Below are 24,455 nucleotides of genomic sequence, written 5' to 3' on the forward strand. Positions count from 1 at the left end.
TAATAACTTACTTTCAATGCCCAAAGTCCAGTTATTTTCTATTCTATTCTTTAGAGTTGCTCTTCCTCAAAATTTTGGTCCTGACCCATACCTTGATTTTGAGACCTGCTGTAGGATTGTGACCTACAGTTTTGAATACACCACGGCTATGTGTGAGTGGGAACCACAATCACATCCCGGCACAAACATGTCAGCTGCTCGGTACAGCACTTTGAATTACTTATTTTTTAAAAAGTAGATAGGCAGATGGATGAACTAATGAATGGCCTCAGCCTAGAATATAAGTTAATGCTCCCTGTTTCGTTCTGCATTCTAACTATGCACTAAGCTTTGTATCGAGGGCTGAAGCGATAGAAAGCAATGATATCTGCTTTCACATAGACAAGAAGAAAATATCAGTGTTTAGAAAATTGTTGCTTAAAGATCAAGCAACACTGAACACATACAAATGTGCTGAGGGGAAGGAGGGCTCATTCTGGGCCCTCTGGTGCACTCGTGGAAGAATCTTGAAACAGGGAATTTGAACTTGGCTTTACAGTGTGGGTAGCTCTGTCCACTGCCACTCTCTCATTGACTAGGTCCCTGGCTCTAAAACTCTAGCAAGCGTCAGAATTGCTGACAGGAGATTTCTGAGCTCATTCCAAGAATTTTCTATTCAGGTGGCTTTCAGGTGGGGCCCGAGAATCCATCTTTCTAACAAGTGGCCAGTTGGGACCCGTACTTTGAGGACCACTGTTCTAGTAGCTTAAGAGAGATCATGAAGGTTGTCAATGTCATTCTTCTTGGCCATTCAGCATGCTGGGCAACAAAGTGATGCTCTCAGTTCTGTGATGTAAAAAGAGTTGTCAGGTGTCAGTTGTTAAGAATAGCCTGGAAGCGCATTTAGGAGCCAATCAGTATGAAAGATGGACTCAAACCTATCACTGAAGGAGGACAGAAAGAGAAGAGGGGTAGATGGGAAAGAAAGAAGAGGCTCTAGAGATTACAGGGGCAAAGGAGAAGGGGGAATCTAAGATGTTTCTAAGTTTTTAGTTTCATTGACTGACTAAACGAAAGTTCCATCAACAAAGAACCTACATTTAGGGGATGTAACTGGTGGTACAGTGCTTGCCTGGCAGGCACGGAGCCCTAGGTTCAATGCCCAGTACTGAAGAAAAATTTTAAAAACTTACGTTTAAAATAAGCTTTCACATTTTAAATACCACAATCTCCAAAATTCTTTATTTTTAAAAAGGTAACTGTGGGGTAATAGGAACACATACTATGGGGAACAACCAGACAATTCTGAGTTCAAATCCTGTCCGTTATGCTTACTAGCAAGTCATTCCAATGAATATCACTTCTCTGCAAATAATAACACATGCCACCTTACAAAGTTGTCACGGAAACTAAATGAGATGGCCCAGGGCTCAGAATGAGGGCTTACCCAACTGTCAAGCATGCCTTGGCTTGTGTGTTGGCCCCGGTGTGCATGTAGCTTCTGCTCTACTTACCAAGACATTCTACTTGTGCTTTGTCGAGCAACAGGATGTATTCATAAGTGCCACCCATGGATCCAGACATCATCAGTGAACGTGGAGTAAGTGCCATAATTCTACTGTTCTGGAAACTCCACCGTGACTGCAGCATCCCTTCACCCAGTACAATCTTGTGCCTCATCTTAAAGTGAGCAGTCTGAATCTTTATGAAAATTCTCAGGAAGCCATATCTCTGCCAAGGGTGACCACATATATTTTATCACGTGAGACAGTGCAAAATGTTTAGTAGGCAAGAAGATCACATGAGCATAAATACATAAAGTGTTATTAGACTTTATAAGCATACACTGTACACCAGTGAGTGACTGAATTCTTCTCCCATGCCTCCATCTCTGTCCCCATTGTCCCAGCATGGATCAGGTTATCTTCCACTCATGTGTGGTTAGTCCCTGTAGTGACCTCTTCACTCTGCTGCCCACCTCTTTTCTGTCCCCAATCCATTCTCACCTCCACAGCTCCCCTAGCTTTATCAAAGCACTGCCCTCTGCAGCCTCCTCTGCAAATACTCTGTACCCATTACCAGCATGCTTAGAATGCTTCTGGTGTCATGATGAAATGTCATCTTATTTCATATGTTGAACAGATATCTATTGTTCCTATGGCTGCACTGTCTCTGCTGGGTGCAGAGGACATAATCTTCACCAGGTTAGGCCCTTTCCCTCACAGAGCTTGCTTTCTAGGTGTGATCTTTTTCTGTGAAGTAATAAAAGCAGGATTCTCATCTAATAAGAGATAGCAGCAGAGGGATATTGGGTGGCTTCAGAGAATTAAGCTCCTCTATAGGAATTTCTACTGCAACCTTGGTTCAAAATGATAGCAAAGGATGGAAAAGACAGCCCACTTTTAGAAAGAAGTTCGTATAAACATGGACTATGGGGCAGTTATAGCCAGACTGCAATCAATAGCTCATTTGTGCAAAGATCCAGAATTCATAATTGTTGAGTAGGTATTTCTGTATCTTCATTATCCAAGATAACTTTTGAACCCCAATGAGATCCACCATCCGGGTGCTGGCAGTGTTGAGGTGTTTCGGTGCATTTCTAATCAATTCTGTAACTGCTTCTCTGGCCCCTGACTACCTGTCCATCTTCATCACACCCTACTTTCCTCCCTCTTCCTGTGCTTTCAGCTGGCTGGAGCTCTTTTTCTCATCTCCAAGCCTTTGTGCATGACAACTCCTATTTTTAACACACTGCCATAGTTTTGATGTTGAAAGATCCTAAAGATTTATGTGATAAAGTTTTGGTCCCCATGGTGGCTTGGCTTGGGAGTGGCAAGACTTTTAGCAATGGGTCTGATGGAAGCTCCTTCATCACCGAGGACCAGGACTTAAATGAGACTGTGGGACCCTGATTCCTTCCTCTTTCACTCTTCACATCCTGCCTCATGATATAAGCAGTTTGTTCCACTATTTCCTCCCTGCCACTGCCTTCCACCACCCCAGAAGAGCCACCCCAGCAGTGACACTCAAGCTCGGACAGAAGCTCCATGGCTGTGAGCTAAATAAACCTTTTCTCCTCTAAGTTAATCATCTCAGACACTTCATTACAGTGATGGAAAGCTGACTGCTACACCCTGCTGTCAACTTCCATCTTCCTCTGTCTGGATATCTTGCACTCATCTTTAGAGCTCAGCTTAGATGGACGTCATTTCAAAGAAGCATTTCTTGACATCTCCGAATAATAGGTACTTAGTAGTGAACATTTGATGGGTAAATGAAAGATTTATTGAGCATGCCAGCCCTCTTGTCTATTTGGAGAAACAAGAAGACTTTCATTAGAAATCTTCCAAGTCAAATTGAGAAGGTCTGACTGTTTCTCTTTCCCACATCAGCACTCTACACCTTTTCCTATAAGCTCTAGGTAACCATGAAAAAGGATGGGGGGTGACGTGATAAGAGCCTTATCACTCAATTTTATTCCCTTTGTGATGATTCTGTGTGCCGAAGTGTAATAAGAAAAACAAACATGATTACCACTGATCAGACATTTCCAATTACACAAGCAAATTAAGGTTCAATTACTACTGTACTTTTTAATGCAATTAAGGTAATACGTGTTCAGTGTAGATTATGGAGTAGTGTGAGACACAGACATTATGTTTTAATACCTCCTCATTGTACTTGCCTAACTTATACAAGAATGCAGACTTCTCTGACCAGGATGCAACCACATTTGCACTAAAAGAACCCTCATCAGACCTATGCCAACAGTTACTCCATTTGACTGGAATTTGTCATTTTTTACTTTTGAAAGCAGGTCATTTGCACCATCATACAACTCTGAGAACATTCTAGTATCTGCCGAGGCCTGCAAAGAAATAACTCAATATTAGCTCTGTGCATATAGGGCTACTTGTCACCTCATATTTAGCATTTAATTCTTTACTTTGTAAAATATCAAATGATATTATGATAAGGAATTCTTTGAAAAGGCTAATCCAGATTGGTATTCACTAAAATGCATAAAACACAGCAGTGTTAGTGGGTATTTAGTGATATGTTTAAGATAGATATCTATTCTAATAAAAAAAAAAAAAACTATGTTCTAAGTGTGGTCTTTCTGGCTGGTTCATCCTTTCTGGGGAGGGGGCTCGCCTCTAAACCGTGAGGTACAGTGAGCTGTGAGCAGGCTGGGCCTGGGAAGAAAGGGGCAAGGCGAGCTGGCCAGTTATGACCACCTAAGCCAGAGATGGCCAACCTTTTAGAGTTTTCGATGGTAACAAACAGCCAGCTGCGGCATGCATCCCACAGGTTCGCCACCACTGACCTAAGCAATAGTGCTCTCCAGAGCTGTCTACAATGCTCAGTTATTCCAGGCCAGGCACACAACAGGGTTGCATTTCTCAGCTCTGAGGCATGGTCTTGGGCCCTGGAGCCAAGACTATGCCAGAGCTTGTCATTATTTGGCTCTGCAGTCTCGAGAGCCTATGTTGGATGAGTCCCTTGCATCTGCGATGCTGCTTCCTTTCTCCTGGGGATGTACACTTTATAACGGGCAAGACATGGTTGCTTCGGGCCACTGGGACTTGGGAATCCTTTGTGCCCACAGCATAGCCTCAGCCACCCTTTTCATTTTATTATATGAAAAAAACACAAAATTTCATAACAAAATAATACGAGACTAACAAGTTACTACATGGTGTATCATTATCTTCAAAGTAGTTACTCAGTACAAGACATGGACAGAATAATTGTCTCTTACAAAGAAGGAACAAATGAATAATAATATAAAACTTTCTTCTCAGTGAACTAAGAGAAGCTAGTAGTATAAATGAAATAAATTAGCATCTACATTAAAGTATTTTTTAAACAATGGAATAGATAATTTGGTGAACTTCTCCCTGCTTCATATTTATCTATTCTCTTTTTAGCTCTTTGTGTGTGTGTGTGTGTGTGTGTGTGTGTCCATATATTTAGTTTCTAGTCCATCTTGCCTCACACATAGACCATAGGTCATCTTTGAGGTCAGGAAAATGATACTGCATCTTCTAGTTTGGCCTGATATGAGGTTGATTAAGGCAAGGGATGAGGGAAGCAACTTGCTTCAATACAGAGCCCACAAGTCTGCTATCATCATCCATCAATTGTTCTCTCCTATGAAATGTGGGGGTGGACAGGGCATGGCTAGATAACTTCAAAATCCTGTTGTCCTGACATCTATTGTTGGAGACATAACGTATACAATCCATAACCTGACCTTAGTTAGATGGAAAGTAAGAGCTCCCAGAGCAGGGTCTCCATTGACAGGTCTCTCCTGCCGGCTGCTCCCCTCAGGGGGCCCAAGCATGCCTCTGTTCCCTTACTTCAAAGTGGTACTTCAGGCAGTTGTAGGGCTTCTCATGTCTCCGTAGTATAGTCGCTTGCAGTTAGGGTTGGACCCGGAGCTCCCCCCATTGCCCCCTGTACACGGCTTACACTGGCTCCTGTAATACCTGGCATTGTACATGCTCTGTGCTTCTCTCTGGGTCAGGATGTTGTACCTAAGTTGAAGAGACAGCTGCTGGGAAAGAGCTTTGGAAAGGCAAAGACCATAGCAGGTGTCCTCTGAAGGTCATTTTAGCTGCAGCAGTGGTTTCTCCACTGTGTTCTTAGGATTCCTTCAGGTACCTTACAGGTGCCCTGGGAGATCAGGTGATGCTGAGAACTGAGCAGCCTAGGCCTGGGTCCCGTTCCTTCAAGAAGACCATCCAGATGGCTCTATTGAGCATCAGACCAACGTCCTTATGTGGGATCTCAGAGATGAGGAAAGTTAGGGGGTCCAGATTTTACTGCCAAAACATCTTAGGGGAAAAAATCCATCTTTGACTTATCCTTAAATTTCTTTGAGCACTTACCTCTGGACATAAACATCGTTGAGTAATTTAATGAAGAACATATGTAGTTATTAAGAGTCTAAACACAGGAGTCAGTATCCTAGCTCGGCCACTTCCAGCTGTGAGACCACAACCAGTCGTTTCATCTCTTTGCACCGCAGATCAGCCATCTGTAAAAAGCAATCAGTAACACTGACCTCTTCACAGAGTTAAGCCCTGTCAAGGACCATAACCGAGCTCAACATAGACTGAGTACTGAATAAAAGTTGCTACTGTTACTATTCATACTATTTCAGAAAAGGGCTCTGCTACTAGTGATAAAGTTTATGCTGAGTATAACATGCAATGCTCAGGTCAGGACTCCCATGCTCAGAAGGACCGTGGCCTCTGAGGCAGCCTGGACTGTGAGATGAGCAATGTGTGGGTCTGGGAGGCACCTATAGGATTCCACATTTGGCCACTTGCTGTGACTGATTGTGACTTTGTCAATAGAACAAAAACATGAGAGTTGACTAACAGTTCAAAGGCAAAGCCTCTTATGTTATAGATAATGAAATCATTGCTGTCTCTGTCTTCCAAACTCCTACTTTGCTGTTAAGACCCACCTGAGATGTCATCTCCTCTATGTGGCCTTCTTTGAATGCGGGAGGCAATGTCTCATGCATTCAGCATTTACCTTGGGCTCAGCATCCATCACAATTGCTTATGGCACTGTGACAAGGCACAGAGGTGGCACAGGAGCAAGTGATAAATGAAGAAATCCTTCCTCCAATAACAAATGGATACTGCTGCAGCCCCTGATATAGAGCAGGGACTCAGCATATGTTAACTTCCCTTTCCCTTCTTGTTCCCATCTCTTTCTTCCTATTAGTGGAAGTGATGTGTTAATAGCTATGAAGAATTGAATCCACACTAACCTAGACACTTAGCATACATTAACTTTCAACCTCCTGACAATTTTGCAAATGCAGAAACTGAAGCTCAAAAAAATTAAGTAACTTGCTCATAGTCAAAGCTGAACTTTATTTCCCCTGAGATATTTTTGACAGTAACATCTGTGTTCCTTAACTTTATTCAACCCCGTAGTTTCTATCTGCATACTTAGTGAACATGTTTCTGCCTGTAGCTTATAAATGCAGCTTCTATATCAGCCAAACAAAAACTCAAAGCAACAAGGAGCCCTAAGATTGTACTGTATCCACTAAACAATAAAATTAGTGCAAAAGCCCAGTCAAAATAAAATTATAATCAGAGACACTCTACCTTTTGGAAAACTACCATGTAAAAATAATCACATGTGTGTACCAATATGTTTGTATGAAAGTGTTCATTGCAGCATGACTCATAAGAGAAAAATAGGAAAGAATTTCATGCTCTTTCAACAGCAGTCAAATAAGTTATTCTGTAGTTATAGTAGAGTCAGCGAACATTTCTTTAAAACAAAGTAAATATCTAAATAGGGAATACTATGACTATAAGCTTCCCAGGCCATAGATTTGTGTTGCAGCTACTCAGCTCTGCCATTGGAGGGCAAAAGTGGGATTTTAATAAAACTTGTATCTCTAAAATCTGCAGGCTGAATTTTGCCTTCTACTCAGGGTTTCCTGGCTCCTATTGCTCCTGCTGGCAACACTATGTTGCTCAGAAAAAAAGGAGACAGAGAAGCTGGGTGTGGTGGCACAGGTGTCGCCCCAGCTTTCAGGAGGATTGTGAATTTGAGACCAGACAGGCAACAGAGCAACCCTTGTCTCAGGAAAAAAGAAAAACAGTGGGTGTTGCTGTGTGTGTGTGTGTACAGGCATGCATGTGTTTATAAATGCAGAAAGCATCTCTGGACAAATTTTTTAAAAAGAGATAGATGGATCAGGTGTGCTGGCATACACCTTTAATCCCAGTACTTGGGAGGCTGAGGCAGGAGGATCACCATAAGTTTGAACCCATTCTGGGCTAAATAGTAAGTTCAAGGCCAGCCTGAATTAGAGTGACACCCTGTCTCAAAAATCCAAAAAACATCGAGAGAGAGACAGAGAGAAAATATCAGAGGTCTTCAAACTATATTATTAAATGAAAAGGGTAAGTATTAACAGTATGTATGTCATAATCACATTTATGTGAAATTTGCCTACATTTGCTCTAATGTACAACACATATAGATTTGTTTCCACCCAATACATATTCTCAATGCGCTTTTAAAATCTAATCTGGAAATACCTACATCCAGCTGTTGTCAGGAATCAGCCCTGAACAGGGAGTGACAGAGGGTGTTGGGAGAAATACAGGTCCCAGCCTGGGAGTTCAAATACTGTTTCCTTCACAGATGTGTACTGTTTAACAATAACTAAAACCTGGAAACTGGGAAGTGTTTAAATTAGAGAAAAACAGGGTCTGAAGAAGGTTTCCAAGATTTTGGGATGAAGAGTTATCAAGATATCACCTCAGAGGCTGGGGAGAGTTCTTCTGGGTCTGGTGCTGACAGTGAGCAAAGCTGTCGTCCAGGAAGAACGTGTGAAAAGCTCCCGGATGAAGCAGGCAAGAGTGGGGCTGGGTTAGTGGTTGATTGGGCAGGAGGAGAGCTCATTGCATAGCTTGATGCCTCCATGTTCTATGCTTCTCGGCTGTTCTTCGTACTTTAAAATCAATAAGAACCCCCTTCAATTATGTGATGGGCTGAATGTGTCCCCAACACTCACAGGTCAAAGTCCTAGGCCCCATAACTTCAGAATGCGACTGTACTTGGAGACAGAGTCCTTAAAGAAGTAATTAAGTTAAAATGAAGTCGCCAGGATGGGCCTCTATCCATGTGCATGGCGTCCTCCAAAGGTGAAACTGGGGTGCAGACACCACGGACAGAGGGAAGAACGCATGAGGACCGGGGAGGCTGTGTAGGAGTCCAGGAGAGGGCCCAGAGGAAAGGTGCACTGCCAGCATCTTCATCTTCCCCTCTTGCCTCCAGAGCTGTGAAAAAACATTTCTGCTATTTAAGCTTCCCAGCTTGGAGTATTTTGTTATGGCAATCTGAAAGACAGCTCCATGTGCCCATTGTTTTAGATGTGCAAGTCCACGGGCCAATCCCAGCTGCTAGATGGGCTGCGATTGCAGAGCAAAAACCTCTAACAGAGCACACTGCCTGGCAGAGTTCACACCCTTCCCTGAGTGGGCTGCCATGGGGCTGGGCCACAGTGACAATAACCAAACCCCCCATCGCTTTATGTGTAAAGAGCCACATTGATGTGCTCCGTGCAGCTGAAGTTTAGCGAGCAGTGCGGAGACAAGCTCTGACAGAGGCTGAGGTCAGAAGCAAGCCCTGCTCTCAAACAGGGGACCTGAAAATACCAAGATGCCACTCTGAGCTAGGACTAGGTTGGACCTGCAGAAGCAGAGATGGCAAAGAGCTCTTGCCTTGGCAGCATTCCAACCCTGGGGGTGGGTGCATGCTGGGTGGCAGGGTCAGTGAGAGTCTGGGAGCAGTTGGAGGGGGAGAAGCTGGCCCAGGCAGGGTCACAAGCAGGCAGGGCATTGTCTGTCGGCCCTGCCTGGAACGGCTATGCTTGCCAGAATTGGAGTGCTTCGGATGCCTTCACAGTCTATCACCAGCTGCTAGCAAGGACTACAGAAATGGATTTTCTCATGATTCCAGTGGTTGGAAGCTCAAAATTAAGGAACCCTCATGGTTGGTTTCTGATGCCCCACTTCTTCGCTTACTGACAGCTGCTTCTCTCTAGTTCTCACATGGCTTCTTTTCCATGCACATGTGGAAGAAGAGAAATCTGTTTCCTCTTTCCCCTTCTCTTCCTCCTCCCCTTCCTCTTCCTCCTTCTCCTCCTTTTTCTTCCCCCTCATCCTTTCCTCCTTCTCTCTTTCTTCTTCTTCCCTTCCTCCCCTTTTTTGAACACCAATCCTGTTGGATCAAGGCCCCACCCTTGTGATCTCATTTAATCTTAATTCCCTCCCTAAAACCCCCATCTCTGAGTAGTCACCAGGGAAATCAGGGCATCAACATAAGACTGAGGGGAGAGGGGGAGTTCCTAACTCAGTCCCTCAGGCTAGGTAGGGAGCTAGCCAGATTAGAGGTGTGGGGGAGCACATTTCCAAAAGGATGGAACTGAATTTATTAAGGCTCAGAAGAAAAGAGTGATGCAGTCAAGGAACTGGGCCTGAATGTAATGTGAGTGAGGAGGAGAAATGAGAATCAAGGCTGATTCAATCTCAATAGATAACAGAGCTGTAGTGCGGGAGTTGAAACGAGCAATGGCAGAGCAGAGGTTCTCGGTCCTCTCTGCCTCAGAGCAGAGCAGAGCCCATTTTCTTGGCACCATGTCGCAGGCATCAGTGGTGCAAAGCTGACTGTGGTCGGAGCTACGAGGGAGGAAGCTTGTGCCCAGGATGCGACATCTTTTGGAAACTTAGGAAAGGTTTCTTGGAAGATGTGGCTTCGCAGAGGAGCCTTGGAGGTGGAATCGGCCGAAAGGAGAGGGACAGCGGAGTGGGAGGGGAGACAGGAGCAGAGGCCCCTGCTCAGAGACAGAGGATGAGGACCACGCAAGCCACGCTTGGGGACAGTGAGAGTGCTCACAGGCGCAGCCAGAGGAACCCTGCAAAACAGGCCTCTGTGCCCCCAGAACTAATCTCCCCACCCTCTGTCCCCGTGGCCCCTGCCCTCCTTACAGCCTCACTAACTCCCACCCGTAGCCCAGCTCTGGCCTGTCCGCCCTTGCTCAATCTGCCTCCGTCCTGCAGTCCCAGGAATCTCTCTGCAGCACCAGTCTGGCCATCCCATCACCCTCACTCTGTATCTTCCAGGGGCTCCACATCCTTTTCCTTCCAAACACCGCAGCCCAGCCCCCAGGTACCTGCCTGACCCCAGCTCCTGTCCTCCTTTCCAAATCTCTGATGCTGCGAATATCCTGGAACGGATTGACAGTTCCCTAATCCCCATGTTTTGCATGTAAAACTTCTATTTTCTTTCCCAAGCCTCCGCTCACATGCCACATGGAAGCCTGCCTTGGCACGTCCCAGTGAGGCCCATGCAACTGTGAGCACATGCCCATTACAATGGCTATTTCAGGGCATTGTCATCGATTCCTCATTCTTCTCCCAAATGGACTAGGAGAACCTAAAGGTCAGGGGCAGTGTTTCCATCTTTGTTTTAGCAGCACGTGGTATACTCCCTGGCACATAATATGTGTCCAGTAAGTGCTTGCTCAATGAGTGGATGAATTGCACATTTTCTAAATGACTCAGCAAGAGTTCCTACAGACTTGAATCAAAATGACTTGGGCTTCTGGCTTGGTTTAAAATATAGGTTCCTAGGCTCCATCTCAACCCTGCCAAAAGGAAACCTCTAGGGGAAGGGGTTACAGTCTGCATTTTAACAGGATCCCTGGGGAAGTGCTTTGTGTGGTAAGTTTGACAGGCATAGCTGGTGCCCCCCTGGAATGCGACTCACCTGTCTCTTTACACTGGAAATCTTGTCCACACCGTGGTTGCCTTAGACAAGGTGTAGGACTATTGCAGCTGGCTTGGTCCCACACATCACCACTGCAGATGTTTCCCCCAAACTTGTCTGGCTGGAAGAGGCTCCCGTATCAGCACTAAATCAGATTGTGAACCAGACACATTCTTGTCAATCAATTGAGATTTGTGCAAGCAGGTCTCAGCTCAACATAAGGAGTAGTGTCTGTGATTGAGAGCTGCCTACAAAGCTGTCTTCCACATGACAGATGTGCACAAGCAGTGGTGTGCCGCCAGAAGTGGCATTGTCACCAGCTGGCATACTGAATAAGAACTCCCAACAGCCAATGACAGACTGGAACGAAGACCTTTCAATAGGAAGACTGCTGAGAAGGATCAGTAGTCTACATGTATCTTTCAAGACTCATGGTTGTCCTCTCCTGGATGGGCTTCCCAACTCAGCCACATACCCTGCAGTCTGTGTGCTTCCCTCTCACCCAGCACTTGACATATGTGAAAGAGCCTCCACTGTTGACCCATTGCTCCCACCAATCTCTGAGCAACTTGCACACGGGGTTACAGGCAGCGAATGAAAGACTGTGTCCTACTTAGCCTCACATATCTGGCACTTGACCAACTAGTGTCAAGTACACCTTTAGGAGACATTTCTTCTGATCATGGCATGCCCTTTCCTTGGGCTATGTCTCCTGTAGTTCCAGTGGGGCTGACTTCACCCCTGCAGTCACAAAGATGGGTATTAATTGGGCTGGGCCACCAGGTAGGCACACCTGCCTAGTTGCAATGATTGCTTTAATCCCTTGGGTATTTTGATTTTTGGAAAGAAAGCTTCCTAAGTTGCAGGGAATGCGGGCATCAGGTGGTCACCTTGCCTATTCTTCAGAAAAAGTCCACCCAAGAATGGAGAAACCGGAATGCCGAAGTCATAATCTGAATCCCTGGGTCTAGTGTTGACTGCAGATGAATACATATTGGTTGATGGAAGGAAGAGAAGAATTAAAATGCACACTGGCCTTGGGACTTTAGGGTTTCATAGTAATGTTTTTATACAGTGTTTGATATCAGGTCCAGTAGAAAAGGAGGAAGATGAAACTAGGATTATTCCGAGAAATCTGAGGTCCCATCTGTACCTTCAGATAATTACAGTCTAGTCAAGGAGATAAAATGTAATAATACAAAACAAGCTGTGCAGAGATTATCCATACAGAGAGTCCAGTAAGAAAATGTGTGGCCCTGTGTTGCCCACTGGCCTGGATGTTGGTTCAGCCCCACAAGCCCTTCCTGCAAGAATGTTAGCGTTTAAGTAAGAAAGCCATGAACCGAGCAGCAGTGAATCCCTGACTTAAACCTACCCTTCACTTGCTGTGTGAAGTATTCGTTTCTGGTACTTTGTACCGCTGTTTCCATGCCTTTAGTGTAAGATGCTGGCCCGGATGACCTCACTGATTGCAATGACTGATGATTCCTTCACTTTTGTCCTAAGCTGACAGAACCTGGGAATTAGTGGGCTTCAGTTCAGATCCTAGATTTGCTCACCTACCGACAGCGAGCAGGTCACTTACATTTCCTAAGCTTCGTTTCCTACTGAGGGGACTGTGTGAGACCTAAGTGGCAGAAACGTGGGAGGGAGCCCGTGGCCCTGTGCCTGGTAGATCGCTGGCATCTAATCGCTATCCTTACTCCAGATGATTCCAGTGAAAAAGCTGGAGAGAAGGGCAGTGTCCTTCTGCTCCTAACCTGTATTAGACCATTTTCTTTTGCCAAAAACACAAAACCACAGACATGGCAAATTATAAAGAAAGGAGGATTAATTCCATTTATGGTTATGGAGGTACAAGGTCCAGGCTCCTTATCAGGAAGGGGGTGGCTCTTTTTCTGGCAAAGCCCCAAGATGATGGTACAAAGCAGGATATTTACATGGTGACAGACAGAAAGTGTGTGTGTCTGTCTGTCTCTTATTCCTATAAAGCCACTAGATTCAATGATGGGTGCTCCACACAAGTGACCTAACTGAAGCCTAATCACCCCAAGGCTCTACCCTGAAACGTCATATTTGAGTTAAGCCTCTACCATTTTAATATCTCATCATGGGAATTAAACTTCAGCACTGAAGACTTAGGGGGCCCTCAGAGCATATTCTCACCATAGCAGTCCTGCTTCTCTCTACTTAGCTGCTCACTGGCAAAGAGGCAAAGGAAACAAAACGAGGTGAGAATGGGACCTCCTTTCCTGCCTTTCAGTTAACAGTGCTGCTCTGGTCAGAAGTGCAAGGAGATTTTAACTAATGACCAATGATGAATCAGTAATCAATTTAATTAATTAATGACCAACTTGGGCATCTCAGGTATCTTTGTTAACTGTGGTATGTCAGCTTGGCTTAAGAACTGCCTAGATTAGTAAAGCTCTGGCTGTGTCTGTGGATGATGGATTAGTAGGGCACAAAGTGAGGATTGAGACCACCCTGGGTGTGAGTGGCACCAACCAATAGGCTTGTAGCCTGAATGGAATAAAAAGGGAAAGAAGGAAGAAGTCTTCCCTTTCATCTTCAGACTTTGCCATTGCTTTTGGGCATTTGTATCCGGTTCCTTCAGCCTTCCAGCAGATACTTCCTCAGACACTCCTCAGCAGACCCTTTGGCTTTCCAACATGGATACACACTGGCCTGTGCAGTGAGCTCTAGGCTTGTGATCTTCCACTGGATCCTCCGACCTCTAGCATACAGATAACCATTTTGCATTCTTGTACCCTGGATTCCATGGGCGACCATTGTAAATAAATCCATATATATATATTATACTAAATCTGTGCCTTTAGTGAACCCCAGCTGATATATCAGAATATTTTCACTTTCTCCCCACAAGCCTGTCCCTCAGTGTGCAAACGAGGGAGTGACGAATGTTCACATGTAGAGTATATTCTCTTTCTCACTTTCCAAGTTTATTGGCTTTTTCACTGATGTAGTTACCCACAGGATGACAAGGGCAGTGAAGCCACCTTCGGTGCTTATGGTGGCCACACACTTCACCTTCTTCATCTCACTTTCTCTTCACAAGTGCATGAGGCTACCTGCTGTTGTGAATCCCATTTTAAACTGGCTTAGAGCTCCAGTTTTGCCCCTGACTGTACAGACTTTGCTGGGTGAGTCAGTTGGTGTCTCAGGCCCTCAGTTTTCTCATTTGTAAAGTGAGGTGTATGTGAGTGTCACAAGATGAGCGGTCATACAGGTAACAGCATTCACATGCTGCCTGGCCGGGGCGTACCTCAGGAATGGTAGTTATCAGCACCATTGCCATCCCATACCAGCTGCAGGGCAGCTCCAGAAGGAAGTGCATTAGGTGACTGTGATGTCATTTGGCATTTTGCTTGTTTTTTGAGACAGGGGCTCACTACATAGGCTAGGCTGGTATTGAATTCATGATTCTCCTGCCTCAGCCTCTGAGTGCTGAGGTTAACCTCCCAGGGCTTTGGAAGTGAACCGACTAAGATTCAAATCTAGGCTCTGCCACTTTAATATGTGACCTACACAAAGTAGATGAGGGCATCTGTCCTTTTCAGTTCACAGAACACGTCCAACTACACAATCTATTTATTTAAAGCATTAGTGCCATGCCTGGTCCATAGTACATATTTGATAAATGGCCACTGCCAGAGCCATTATCATCCCTCCTATGCTTGGAACTGATGCTGTAGGCCTTCAGGTTCATTTCCATCGGATCTCTGCTCTCTAGGTTTCTATCGAATAATGAAGATCTGGGGCCCCAGGCAGGTTGGTGCTGATACTCCTGTGGGAATCTGCCACGCTTCTGCCTATGGTCAATGTCATTATGACATAATTTTCTTTTCTAGTTCATAGATGATGTTTCCTTCCAGAGCTGTGCATCTTTGGGTGATTTTTAGAGGCAGAAGCACATTAAAGAAAAGAAACTCAGGTGGTCTTTTAGTTAAATATTAACCGAATTTAATTATCTTAAGATTGCTTTAAAGACACACGTGTCTTTTTGAGTCACTAAAGAGATAGTTTAATTCTGATTTAAACTGTAAGCAATTCACTTGTGGTACCTGCTATCTGAACTGAAACACATGAGAAAAAATTGAGTTTAGAATGTGTAATAGGTTGAATAATGGCCACACAAGGATATCAAATCCTAATCTGCAGTATATGTAAATGTGTCCTTGTTTGGAAAAAGGCTCTGCAGACAGAATGAAGGTCTTTGAGATGTGATTGCCTTGCATTATCTGGGTGACCCTAAATGCCACGCCCACATCCTCACAAGAGGAGAGCGGAGGGAGATCTGGGGGACATGCAGAGGAGGAGAGGCAGGGTGACCCTGCAGCAGAGAAGGAGCGAGGAGGCACAGGCTAAGGAGGAACAGCAAGAGACCAAAAACAGACTCCCCACACCCTCCAAAAGGGAATGTAGGCCTGCTGACACTTCTTCAATTCAAACTCCTGGTCTCCAGACTGCGAGAGGATACATTTCCATTATTTTAAGCCCTGAAGTTCAGCACATTTTGTTACACCTGACTTGGGAAAAGGAAGCGGGTTTCAGGAAAAAATGAGAGTTTGAGGGTCAGAAACCTTAAACAATGGCAGTCCAAGGGCCTCTAGCATTTTTCACGGATGAAGGGAACCAAACAGTAATTTCAGACTTTGAAGCTGAAGAAACTAGGTCCAAATTGGGTTTCCACCACTTTCTAGACCTGTATATTTGAACAACTCATAAAAGACATCCACAGAGCAACTGTGGGTCCGGCCGAAGCCTGGGTCTGGAGGGAGGCCGGCCCTCCGCAGAGAACAGGGCTTGGCCCAAGGTCGTGGAGGCAAGCCAGAGAGGAGGGCACTGACGCAGAAACAGCTCCATGCTTCTCAAACACGTGCCATGTCTCCTGTACTTTGCATGCGTCAGTCATGTAATGCTCAGGATAACTCTATACTTCAGGTACTGTTACTACTCCCATCGACAGATAAGGAAACTGAGGCACAGTGAGCATAAAACATGCCCAAGTGATGCAGCAGATAGGAGGCAAAGCCAGATCTAAGCTGCAGAACCGATGCTGAAACACGTGAACTTTACACTAGTGGCCAACAGACGACATAAGGGCAGTGGGTGGCTACAGTGAGGAGGGACATGGACACAGCCCACCTGGGCCACCACCATGAGCCAGTGGGAGGTAGGCTGCTGTCTAGCATCGCTGGGAGCCAGTGCTGCTAAATGGAGTTAGACATTTAATCCTGCTCCTCACCAGAGCAGAGGGCTCCCAAGGTCCCCCTCCCCTTCATCCGCCACGGGGTGAGGGTCCACTTCAGATCATTCAAAACCTCTGAGAGGAGCAAGACAGAACTTGCTCTTTCCCTGGGTGAGTGTGCCAGTACATGGCTGCGGCATGCCCAGACCCCTCTCACATTCAATTTTGTTACTCAGCTGGCTGTGAGCCATGTAGCATCTTGTTACTAAGCCATCTTCAGACCCTCCAGGTGGTCTTCACTAGAGGGCAGCAGGTTGGTCAGAACCCAGGAAGGCCACTGGGGACAAATGTGCCCATACCCAGTGGCTGCTCTTCTGCCTGTAGCACACACATTGTTCACAGCCTCACCCGATAATACCTCATAAACCACTCCAGGAGAGGCAGAAGCAAGAGTCACCATCCAGGCGCCCCAGAGCCCCCAATTCCTATTTCAAGGTACTTTCCCTGGAACTCTACAGCACCAGTTACTTATCTCCATTGGAATTCCTAGTCCACAGATCAAGTAAGAGATTCTCCCCAACTGACCATCAGTGCTTTACCTTTCTGTCCTGGCGTGGAAAGCAATCGCCCACTCTGACCCATCACTCAGTGGACAGGAAACTGCTGCAGAGACCATGGCTCGACTTGCTTTCCTAAATACGACAAAGAGCCCTGCATTGACTCTGAAGTGCAAAATTTAAGCAAAGGAGAAAGCTGTGCATATTTTCCTGCTGCTAAGGGGAAAGGAGGAATAGACATTTAGTGTGCTTTCATTATGTGCAAACATAGTGCAGGGTGTATGTGCAGCATCCCTTTCACACTGTATCCATTCCAAACAGATCAAACGACTATTGGTTTTGGAAGGTGCATACTGAGAAGAGCTAGCATTCTGAAAAACCAAAGTACAGAGGACAGTGGTCAGAAGCATGTGGTCCAGGGTCAGATGACTGAGTTTCCATCTTACCTCCTTGCTGACTTTAGAAACCTCATCAAGTTATTTAACCCCTCTGAGCTAGTTTTCCTATCTATAAAATGATGTTAAAAGTAACATAACCCAGAGCCAGGCATAGTGGCGCACGTCTGTAATCCCAGCACTCAGGAGGCCAAGGCAGAAGGATCATTGTGAGTTCGAGACCAGCCTGAGCTACAAAGTGAGCTCAAGGCCAGTGTGAACTCCATAGAGAGGGACTGTCTCAAAAAAAACCAAACAATCAAAAAAACATAACCCAAGTCAGGTGTGGTGGAGCATGGCTGCAATCCCAGTATTTAGGAGACTGAGGCAGGAGGATAGCCTCAAGCTCGAGATCAGCCTGGATTACGTAGTGAGTTCATGACTGACTTAAACTACATAGAGAGACCCTGTCTCTCACATGCTAAAAAAAATTACCTAAAGGAGTTATTGAGGGCTGGGGATATAGTTCAGCAGTACAGCACCTGCCTGGCAAGTGCAAGGTCCTGAATTCGATTTCTAGTACTGAAAAAAGAAAAAAGGAGTTATTGAAAGGATGCTAAAATGCTTATGAAGTGTTTACTAAAAGTTGACTTTAAGTATGAGGTGTGATCAAAAAATAAGGTGAATGTTTACAGTTTTGAAAAATGTTTAAATATATTTTAATAAAAGACACGTTGTCATTAATCTCCCTCAAAGTACTCTCCCTGGCTTCAAACACACTTATCTCATCCTTCTTGTTACTTTCTAAAGCAGTTCTGGAAGTCCTGTTTCGTGAGTGTCTTTCCTTGACTACCTTGATGCCCTGAATCAATTCAAAATGTTTATGACAAATTTTATCAAATAAAAACATTACAGTGTTTCCTTATCCACCTTATTCACCAGACTTGGTACTTCTGGCTCTCCCCCAAAGTCAAAATTGGTACAAAAGTTAAACAATTTTGATCAGTTCAGGATAGGAGGCAGCCACAACCGCATCACTAAAGACCCTCATAAAGAGAACTTCCAGAACTGCTTCAGACAGTAGCAAGAAGGACGGGATACGTGTGTTGATGCCACAGAGAGTATTTTGAGGAGAATCAATGGCAATGTGTCTTTTACTGTAATAAGTTTGAAAAGTTTAAACATTCACCTTATTCTTTGATCATATCTCACATTACATGCTGGAACATTACCTGAACAATGCCATGTAGTCACTATCACATACTGGGAGGTAAATATGATTAGCCCTACTTTAAATATAAGGAGTTGAGATTCCTAAAGTGAAGGAAACCTTGCAGTCATTGATCAGGGATGACAGAAGAAAAAGTTGAACAACTGGTTCACTTTCTGCTCCCCCTCCTGCCGTTGCCTGGTTTGCAGATCGGAAGAAGGTAGACACTGGCTGCCCCAGTGCTGTGAGCTTCTTCTAGCCCATGCTGCCTCCCCCAGATACAAAGTTCCCCAGGTCACTTGGGGAAGAGTCCACAAGCTTCCCACCCCAGCCTCCTTCCAAGCACCCTGCCACTCTAGCACCACAGAGCCAGCTCACCCAGGGGCCCCAGGGGGAAAGTGGTTCTTTACCAGCTGAACAGATAGCCACAGCCTCCCTCTGGGAGCCAGGCACCCTGGCTAGGATCAAGAGCACAATTTTCTCCCTAGTTTAGAGGAATTGCTTCAAATTTCATGCTACTCGGGCAATGAACTGCTACTTATGATAAATGACAATACTGAGGACAAAACCCTCAGCAAAAAGGCATGAAACAGGCAGGGAAACTATTTTGTCTTTCACACTGGTTCTCAAACTTGCATCTCAGCACCCCCTACACACTTCCTCACCATTCAAGATCTCAGCAAGCTGATAAGTGGACTGTGTCTGCTGATATCCACAGAATTCAAAAGAAAAACTGAACTTTTTAAAAAAATTATTAATCCACTTTAAATTATAATAAGCCCGTTACACATTATCATAAATAAGACAACTTTATTTAAAAATATTTTCAAGGTAAATAATTAGTGTGAAGAGGAACATTATTTGGTGTTTCTGCAAATCTCTTTAGAGCCTGGTTTAGCAGAGAGCAGCTAGAGTGTCAGTCCTGCTTCCTCATTTAGTCTCTTGCTACATGTTGTTTTAAAGGATGTCATTGAAAGAAATCCAGCCTCACACCATCATGGAGTGGGGCAGAGAAGACTGTCCTCACCCCCTGTTCAGATTCCTGCGGATATTTTCTTTGGTATTACAGCAAAATGTGACCAGTGGGAATTTCTCATATGATAAGTGCAATGTGGAGCCTGAACGTGTGTCAGTCATACTTCATGCTTAGGTTCAACAAAGTCCATTGGTCTGGGTACACTCAAATGGATCTTGCACCCCTGCATGATTTTTTTAACGTCATGTACTAAAAATTTAGAAAATAACAGCTTACTGGGAATGCCTATATTATCAATATTTACACATTCTACCATACAACAGTAAAAAAATCAAACTTCTTAATATCACCAGTGATCTCACCAAAGGCATGGTGGGGATAACTTTCACGTTTTCATGAAAGCTCAAATTTTTGTTATTGGTAACAAATAATGTTAACCTGTTTTTCTTGAAGTGACAGGCTCTCTATATGCTTTGTGACAATGTATGCCAAATATCTAAAAAACCATAATTTCTCTGGCAGATATTTTTCCAAAGTAAAAGAGTATTCTGGACTTAGTGTTGATGTGGCCCTGAAATGGATATGTTGAAACCTAAACCCCAGTGTGATGGGATTCGGAGGCAGATCTTTGGGAACTGATTAGGTCAGGAGAGTGAAACTTTGTGAATGGGATTAGTGTCCTTACTAAAGAGATCCCAAATAGCTTCCTCACCTCTCCTGCCTTGTGAGGACCCAGTGAAAAGACAGGAAAGGCACCCTCTCCAGACACTGCATCTGCTTGTGTCTTGGTCTTGGGCAACCAGCCTCCTGAAATATGAAATAAAAAAGTGACTATAACATCCATATAACTTGTATTTCTGCCACCAGATTCTAAGCCCTATGAATGCAAATACTGTCTATATATTTGGTACTAAAACCCCACCACCCATCATCAGCAGTTTCAAGGAAAATGCTTGGTAAGTATTTATGAAAGAGAAAAAAAAAAAACAGAATGGAAGAAAGGGGAAAAATAAAATCAGTTTTGGGGAAATAGCAGTGACATTGTTGAGAGGTTTGTTTGAACCTGATTCCTTGTTAGAATCTAATTAAATAGACTTGACATCCAGAAATTCAAATGACTCAAGGTTTTGTCCTAGATGTCCTTTTTCTGATAGACTGTGCTAATAATAAAAGTATGGTGCATGGGGACATAGAGAAAAAGAAGGATTCTAGAGGTAAGGTGCAGGTTGAAGGTTTGGGAATGGAGAAGAAACCCGAATTAGTTCTGCATCTCACTGTAGAACTGTCAAGACAATGTCATTAGAAACCCACAGAGACTGCATTATGATGTCAAAATAGAAGGAAACAGTATTAATAGATGGAAGCAAAAGCTAGACAGAGCAGTGCTGTGTTGCTATAGTTTTAAAAGCTTTGTGACATGATGTCTAGACAGAGGTACACACAGTCGTACTATCACTTAGGCCAAAGTACAGAGGTCCACCAGGGCCATTCATTAAATCATTATGGGGCTCCAGCCTTCAGCTGCTATCAAGGTGGCCAACATTTCCTCTGTAATTTCAAAGAATTTTTAATGCACTTTACTTTTTATGATTATAAAAATAATGCAATCTCATTAAAGAAAACAATGATTATGAAAGAAAGATTAACTGAAATCCTGTACTTTGTTATTGTGATGGCTTGTATCCAGACGTCCTTGCAGAGCCTCAGGGGCTCATAGGTGGGGCTTTTTGAAATTGGCTGGATCTAGAGTATGTGACTATTGATTAAGAGTATGTGGTAACTGGATTGGATTAACATAGTTCCGCGTGTGGCTGAACAGATTTACTGAAAATGGAAGCACCCCCCTGGGTGTGGATGATGCCCATTAGTAAGTTTATACCTAGGTAGAATGTAAAGGAAGACAGAGAAGGCAGGCTCATTGCTGCTTTCCTGCAATTCCTGCCATGGGCTGTTTTTCTTCTGCCTGCTGACTAGGGAGCCAGACAACTATGGACTGAAACCTCTACAAACTGTGAGCTAAAATAAGCCTTTCCTCCTTTAACACTGGGTGTCAGGTATTTTGCCTCAGCAGTGAGAAAGTAATTGAGACAATTATATTTTCCTCTAATCTTTCTTTTAATATTCTAGTTGAGATCACACTGAGTATAACATTTTACATACTAATTTTTCCACTTAATAGTAGAGCAGAAATGTAAACTACTTACAACTGCACATTTTCCATTTCCTTCATATGAAATGAATAGATTATTGACCCCCCAGTTTTACTGTACTGAGTTTTTACTCAAGAATATATCCACAGAGTGAGATAACTAATATTAAGCTTATAACACATATTGCCAAATGACTTTCCAAAGGAACTGTATCCATTTTTAAATTACTTAATGCTATAGTTTAGAGTGGTTCATTCCCCCACAGCTTCACATGCTGGAGGTTTGGTCTCCAGTGTGATGGTGTGAGGTGGTGGAAGGTAATTCCATCATGGTGGTACCTCCTTCAGGAAGGGATTAATCCTATGTCATTAATAGGAAAGAGGGCAGAATGTGGGGTGGCTCATTACAAGGACAATGAGTCTCAAAGTGATGAAGGAATTGAGGTAGAGAGGAAATCTGTGATGAATTTTATATCTTGTAATCACATCAAGGTGCACCACCATCTTGAAGCGATTAGATTCTTTAAACCATTCCATGTGGTAGAAGTGAGTGATAGAAGTGAACTAGTTCCTGTGAACATGGGTAATTATAAAACAGCAAGCCTGGCCCCTTCCTATCGTCTCACTTCCTGTTTTGTAGTGTTTCCCCTCCCACATCTGCTCTCACCTAATGTTCTCTGTCATGTTGTGATGTAGCTAGAAGCCCTCACCAGAGCCAAGCAGATGCCAGCACCATGATCTACAGCCAGGAGTCAAACAAATTTCATGTTTTATAAAGTACCCAGCCCTACATATTTTCTATAGCAACACAAAATGAACCAATACACTTAAAGGTCCATTAACAATTCTGTAGCCTAGAAAATATTGGCAAATATTTTAAAGCATTTTCCAGCTAGTGAGAATATACTCAATTATTAGCTATTTAATATAGAGCACTGGGATTCAGGAGCATTTGAGTCTAGTCTTTTAGTTTGCTTCTAACTTGCTCTACCACCAGATAGTTTGACTATCTGGATTTTAGTATTTTTATCTTAAAAACTGCACAAGTCAAGATACAGTTGTTGCAGATTTTTTAAAATGTACCCTAAGGGGTATTAGTTCTTGAAATATGCACACAAGACAGGGAGAAAGAGAAGAAAATTTCAATGGTGAACTTAATTTGTAAAAACTGCTTACATGTAGCATTCTAGGAAATTTAAAATACCTAACTCTATTAAAAGCTCTTAGAAGTTCTGCATCTTACTTTACATGATCTAGCATTTCCCCTCACTTTTGAATACAGATCATTTCTTCATGCAATGTCTGCATGACCACATAACACAGCAGAAAGGGGTTCAGAGTCTACCAAATATGCCTTTGAACTCAGTTTTTGATACTCACTGAGCTCTTACAGCTGAAAACCAGGGATAATACCTTGGGGGACTACTTTGAATACTGAGTGAGGTCGTGTATGTAAAGCCTGAGCAGAAGCCTAGGACACATGTTAATTTCCTCTCCCTCATTATCTCTCCCCCACACATGCTCATCAAATCCCTCCATCATCACCAAGAATGTACTCTGTGTAAGGCTGTGTACTAGTGAAACACTTCTCATCTATTTTTTAACATAAATTGGTATCTTGGGCAAAGGGCCTAAAATCTAGAGTTGGGTACATTATAAGCTTCAAGTCAATTATTGACCCCAGAATATGGCTGCTTCTGCAATTTAGACAACAAAATAAGTAATGTAACTATCCGTCTTAACCTAGCAGGTCGGAAAGCCTGTCTTAGATTATTGCCAGAGGTCTTCCTAATACATTGGCTGTGTTTGTACTCATAGCTGATTATCACTAACCATATAACCTTGAACCAGTCCCCTTCAGTTACATAGGAATTACAACATGAAATGCAGAGATTTTACATTTGACTTGAAAGTGCTCAGTCTTCAGCAGCCTCTACTGTTAGCCACTATCTTCTTCATGAAAACTTTCCAGGCTTAAAGCCGTCCAGCACCATGCTTCCTTGTCTCTTCTACCTCTTTGGCCAATTCTTTTCAACTTCTCTAAAAACTGGAATTCCTAAAGGTGCACTCTTGCCTTTCTTTTCTTATCATCTGCTGTCCTCACCCTTCAGAAGGTGAGCTTCATGCTGTGGCTTTATAGACCATCTGTGCTGATGCCTTCTAAATTTAGATCTCCATCCCAGACCACTCCTCTGTAACCCTACCTTGTTTATCCAACTGCCCCATTTTACATCTCTGCTAGTGGCCTCTCATGCACAGAAGGCTTTATGGCCCCAAGTCTAAACCCTTAATTGATTCTCCTTCAACCAAACCCTCTCTCCACTCTCCTAACATCATGCATGGAGCCACCATGCACACAGATGCTTCAAGCCAGATACCTGGCGGTGATCTTTCATTTCTTCTTTCCTCACTCTCATATCCCATCCCATCTCATATCATATCCCATCCCTCAGAAATTCCTGTCAATTTTGCCATCCGAATGTATCTCAAACATCTTCCCTTCTGCCTATCTCCACTACTGCAAACTAATGTAATTCACCACTATCGCTCACCCAGCTCATCTGGGGTGTCCCCTGCGACCTGACATTCTACATCACTTTCCTCTAACCCATTCTCTGCACAGCAAATAGGATGATATTTTTTTCAAAAACTGAGACCTCAAATAATCCAGAGTTTTTCCGT

General features: G+C 43.8%; 1 protein-coding gene across 1 annotated transcript in view; it reads right to left on the minus strand.

Moving 5' to 3' along the window:
- C8a (complement component 8, alpha polypeptide) overlaps window positions 1-24,455 on the minus strand; it is a 67,586-nt gene that overhangs the window by 21,217 nt on the left and 21,914 nt on the right. Inside the window, 12 exon segments of the mRNA XM_005398770.1 lie at window positions 1,494-1,561; window positions 1,563-1,617; window positions 1,620-1,710; window positions 3,648-3,703; window positions 3,739-3,847; window positions 5,343-5,380; window positions 5,383-5,550; window positions 11,299-11,443; window positions 17,107-17,135; window positions 17,138-17,199; window positions 18,814-18,846; window positions 20,337-20,431. Coding sequence (XP_005398827.1) covers window positions 1,494-1,561; window positions 1,563-1,617; window positions 1,620-1,710; window positions 3,648-3,703; window positions 3,739-3,847; window positions 5,343-5,380; window positions 5,383-5,550; window positions 11,299-11,443; window positions 17,107-17,135; window positions 17,138-17,199; window positions 18,814-18,846; window positions 20,337-20,431 — 949 coding nt within the window.

The sequence above is a fragment of the Chinchilla lanigera genome, unplaced genomic scaffold, assembly GCF_000276665.1.
Source record: "Chinchilla lanigera isolate Chin_1 unplaced genomic scaffold, ChiLan1.0 scaffold00063, whole genome shotgun sequence".
Classification (NCBI taxonomy): domain Eukaryota; kingdom Metazoa; phylum Chordata; class Mammalia; order Rodentia; family Chinchillidae; genus Chinchilla; species Chinchilla lanigera.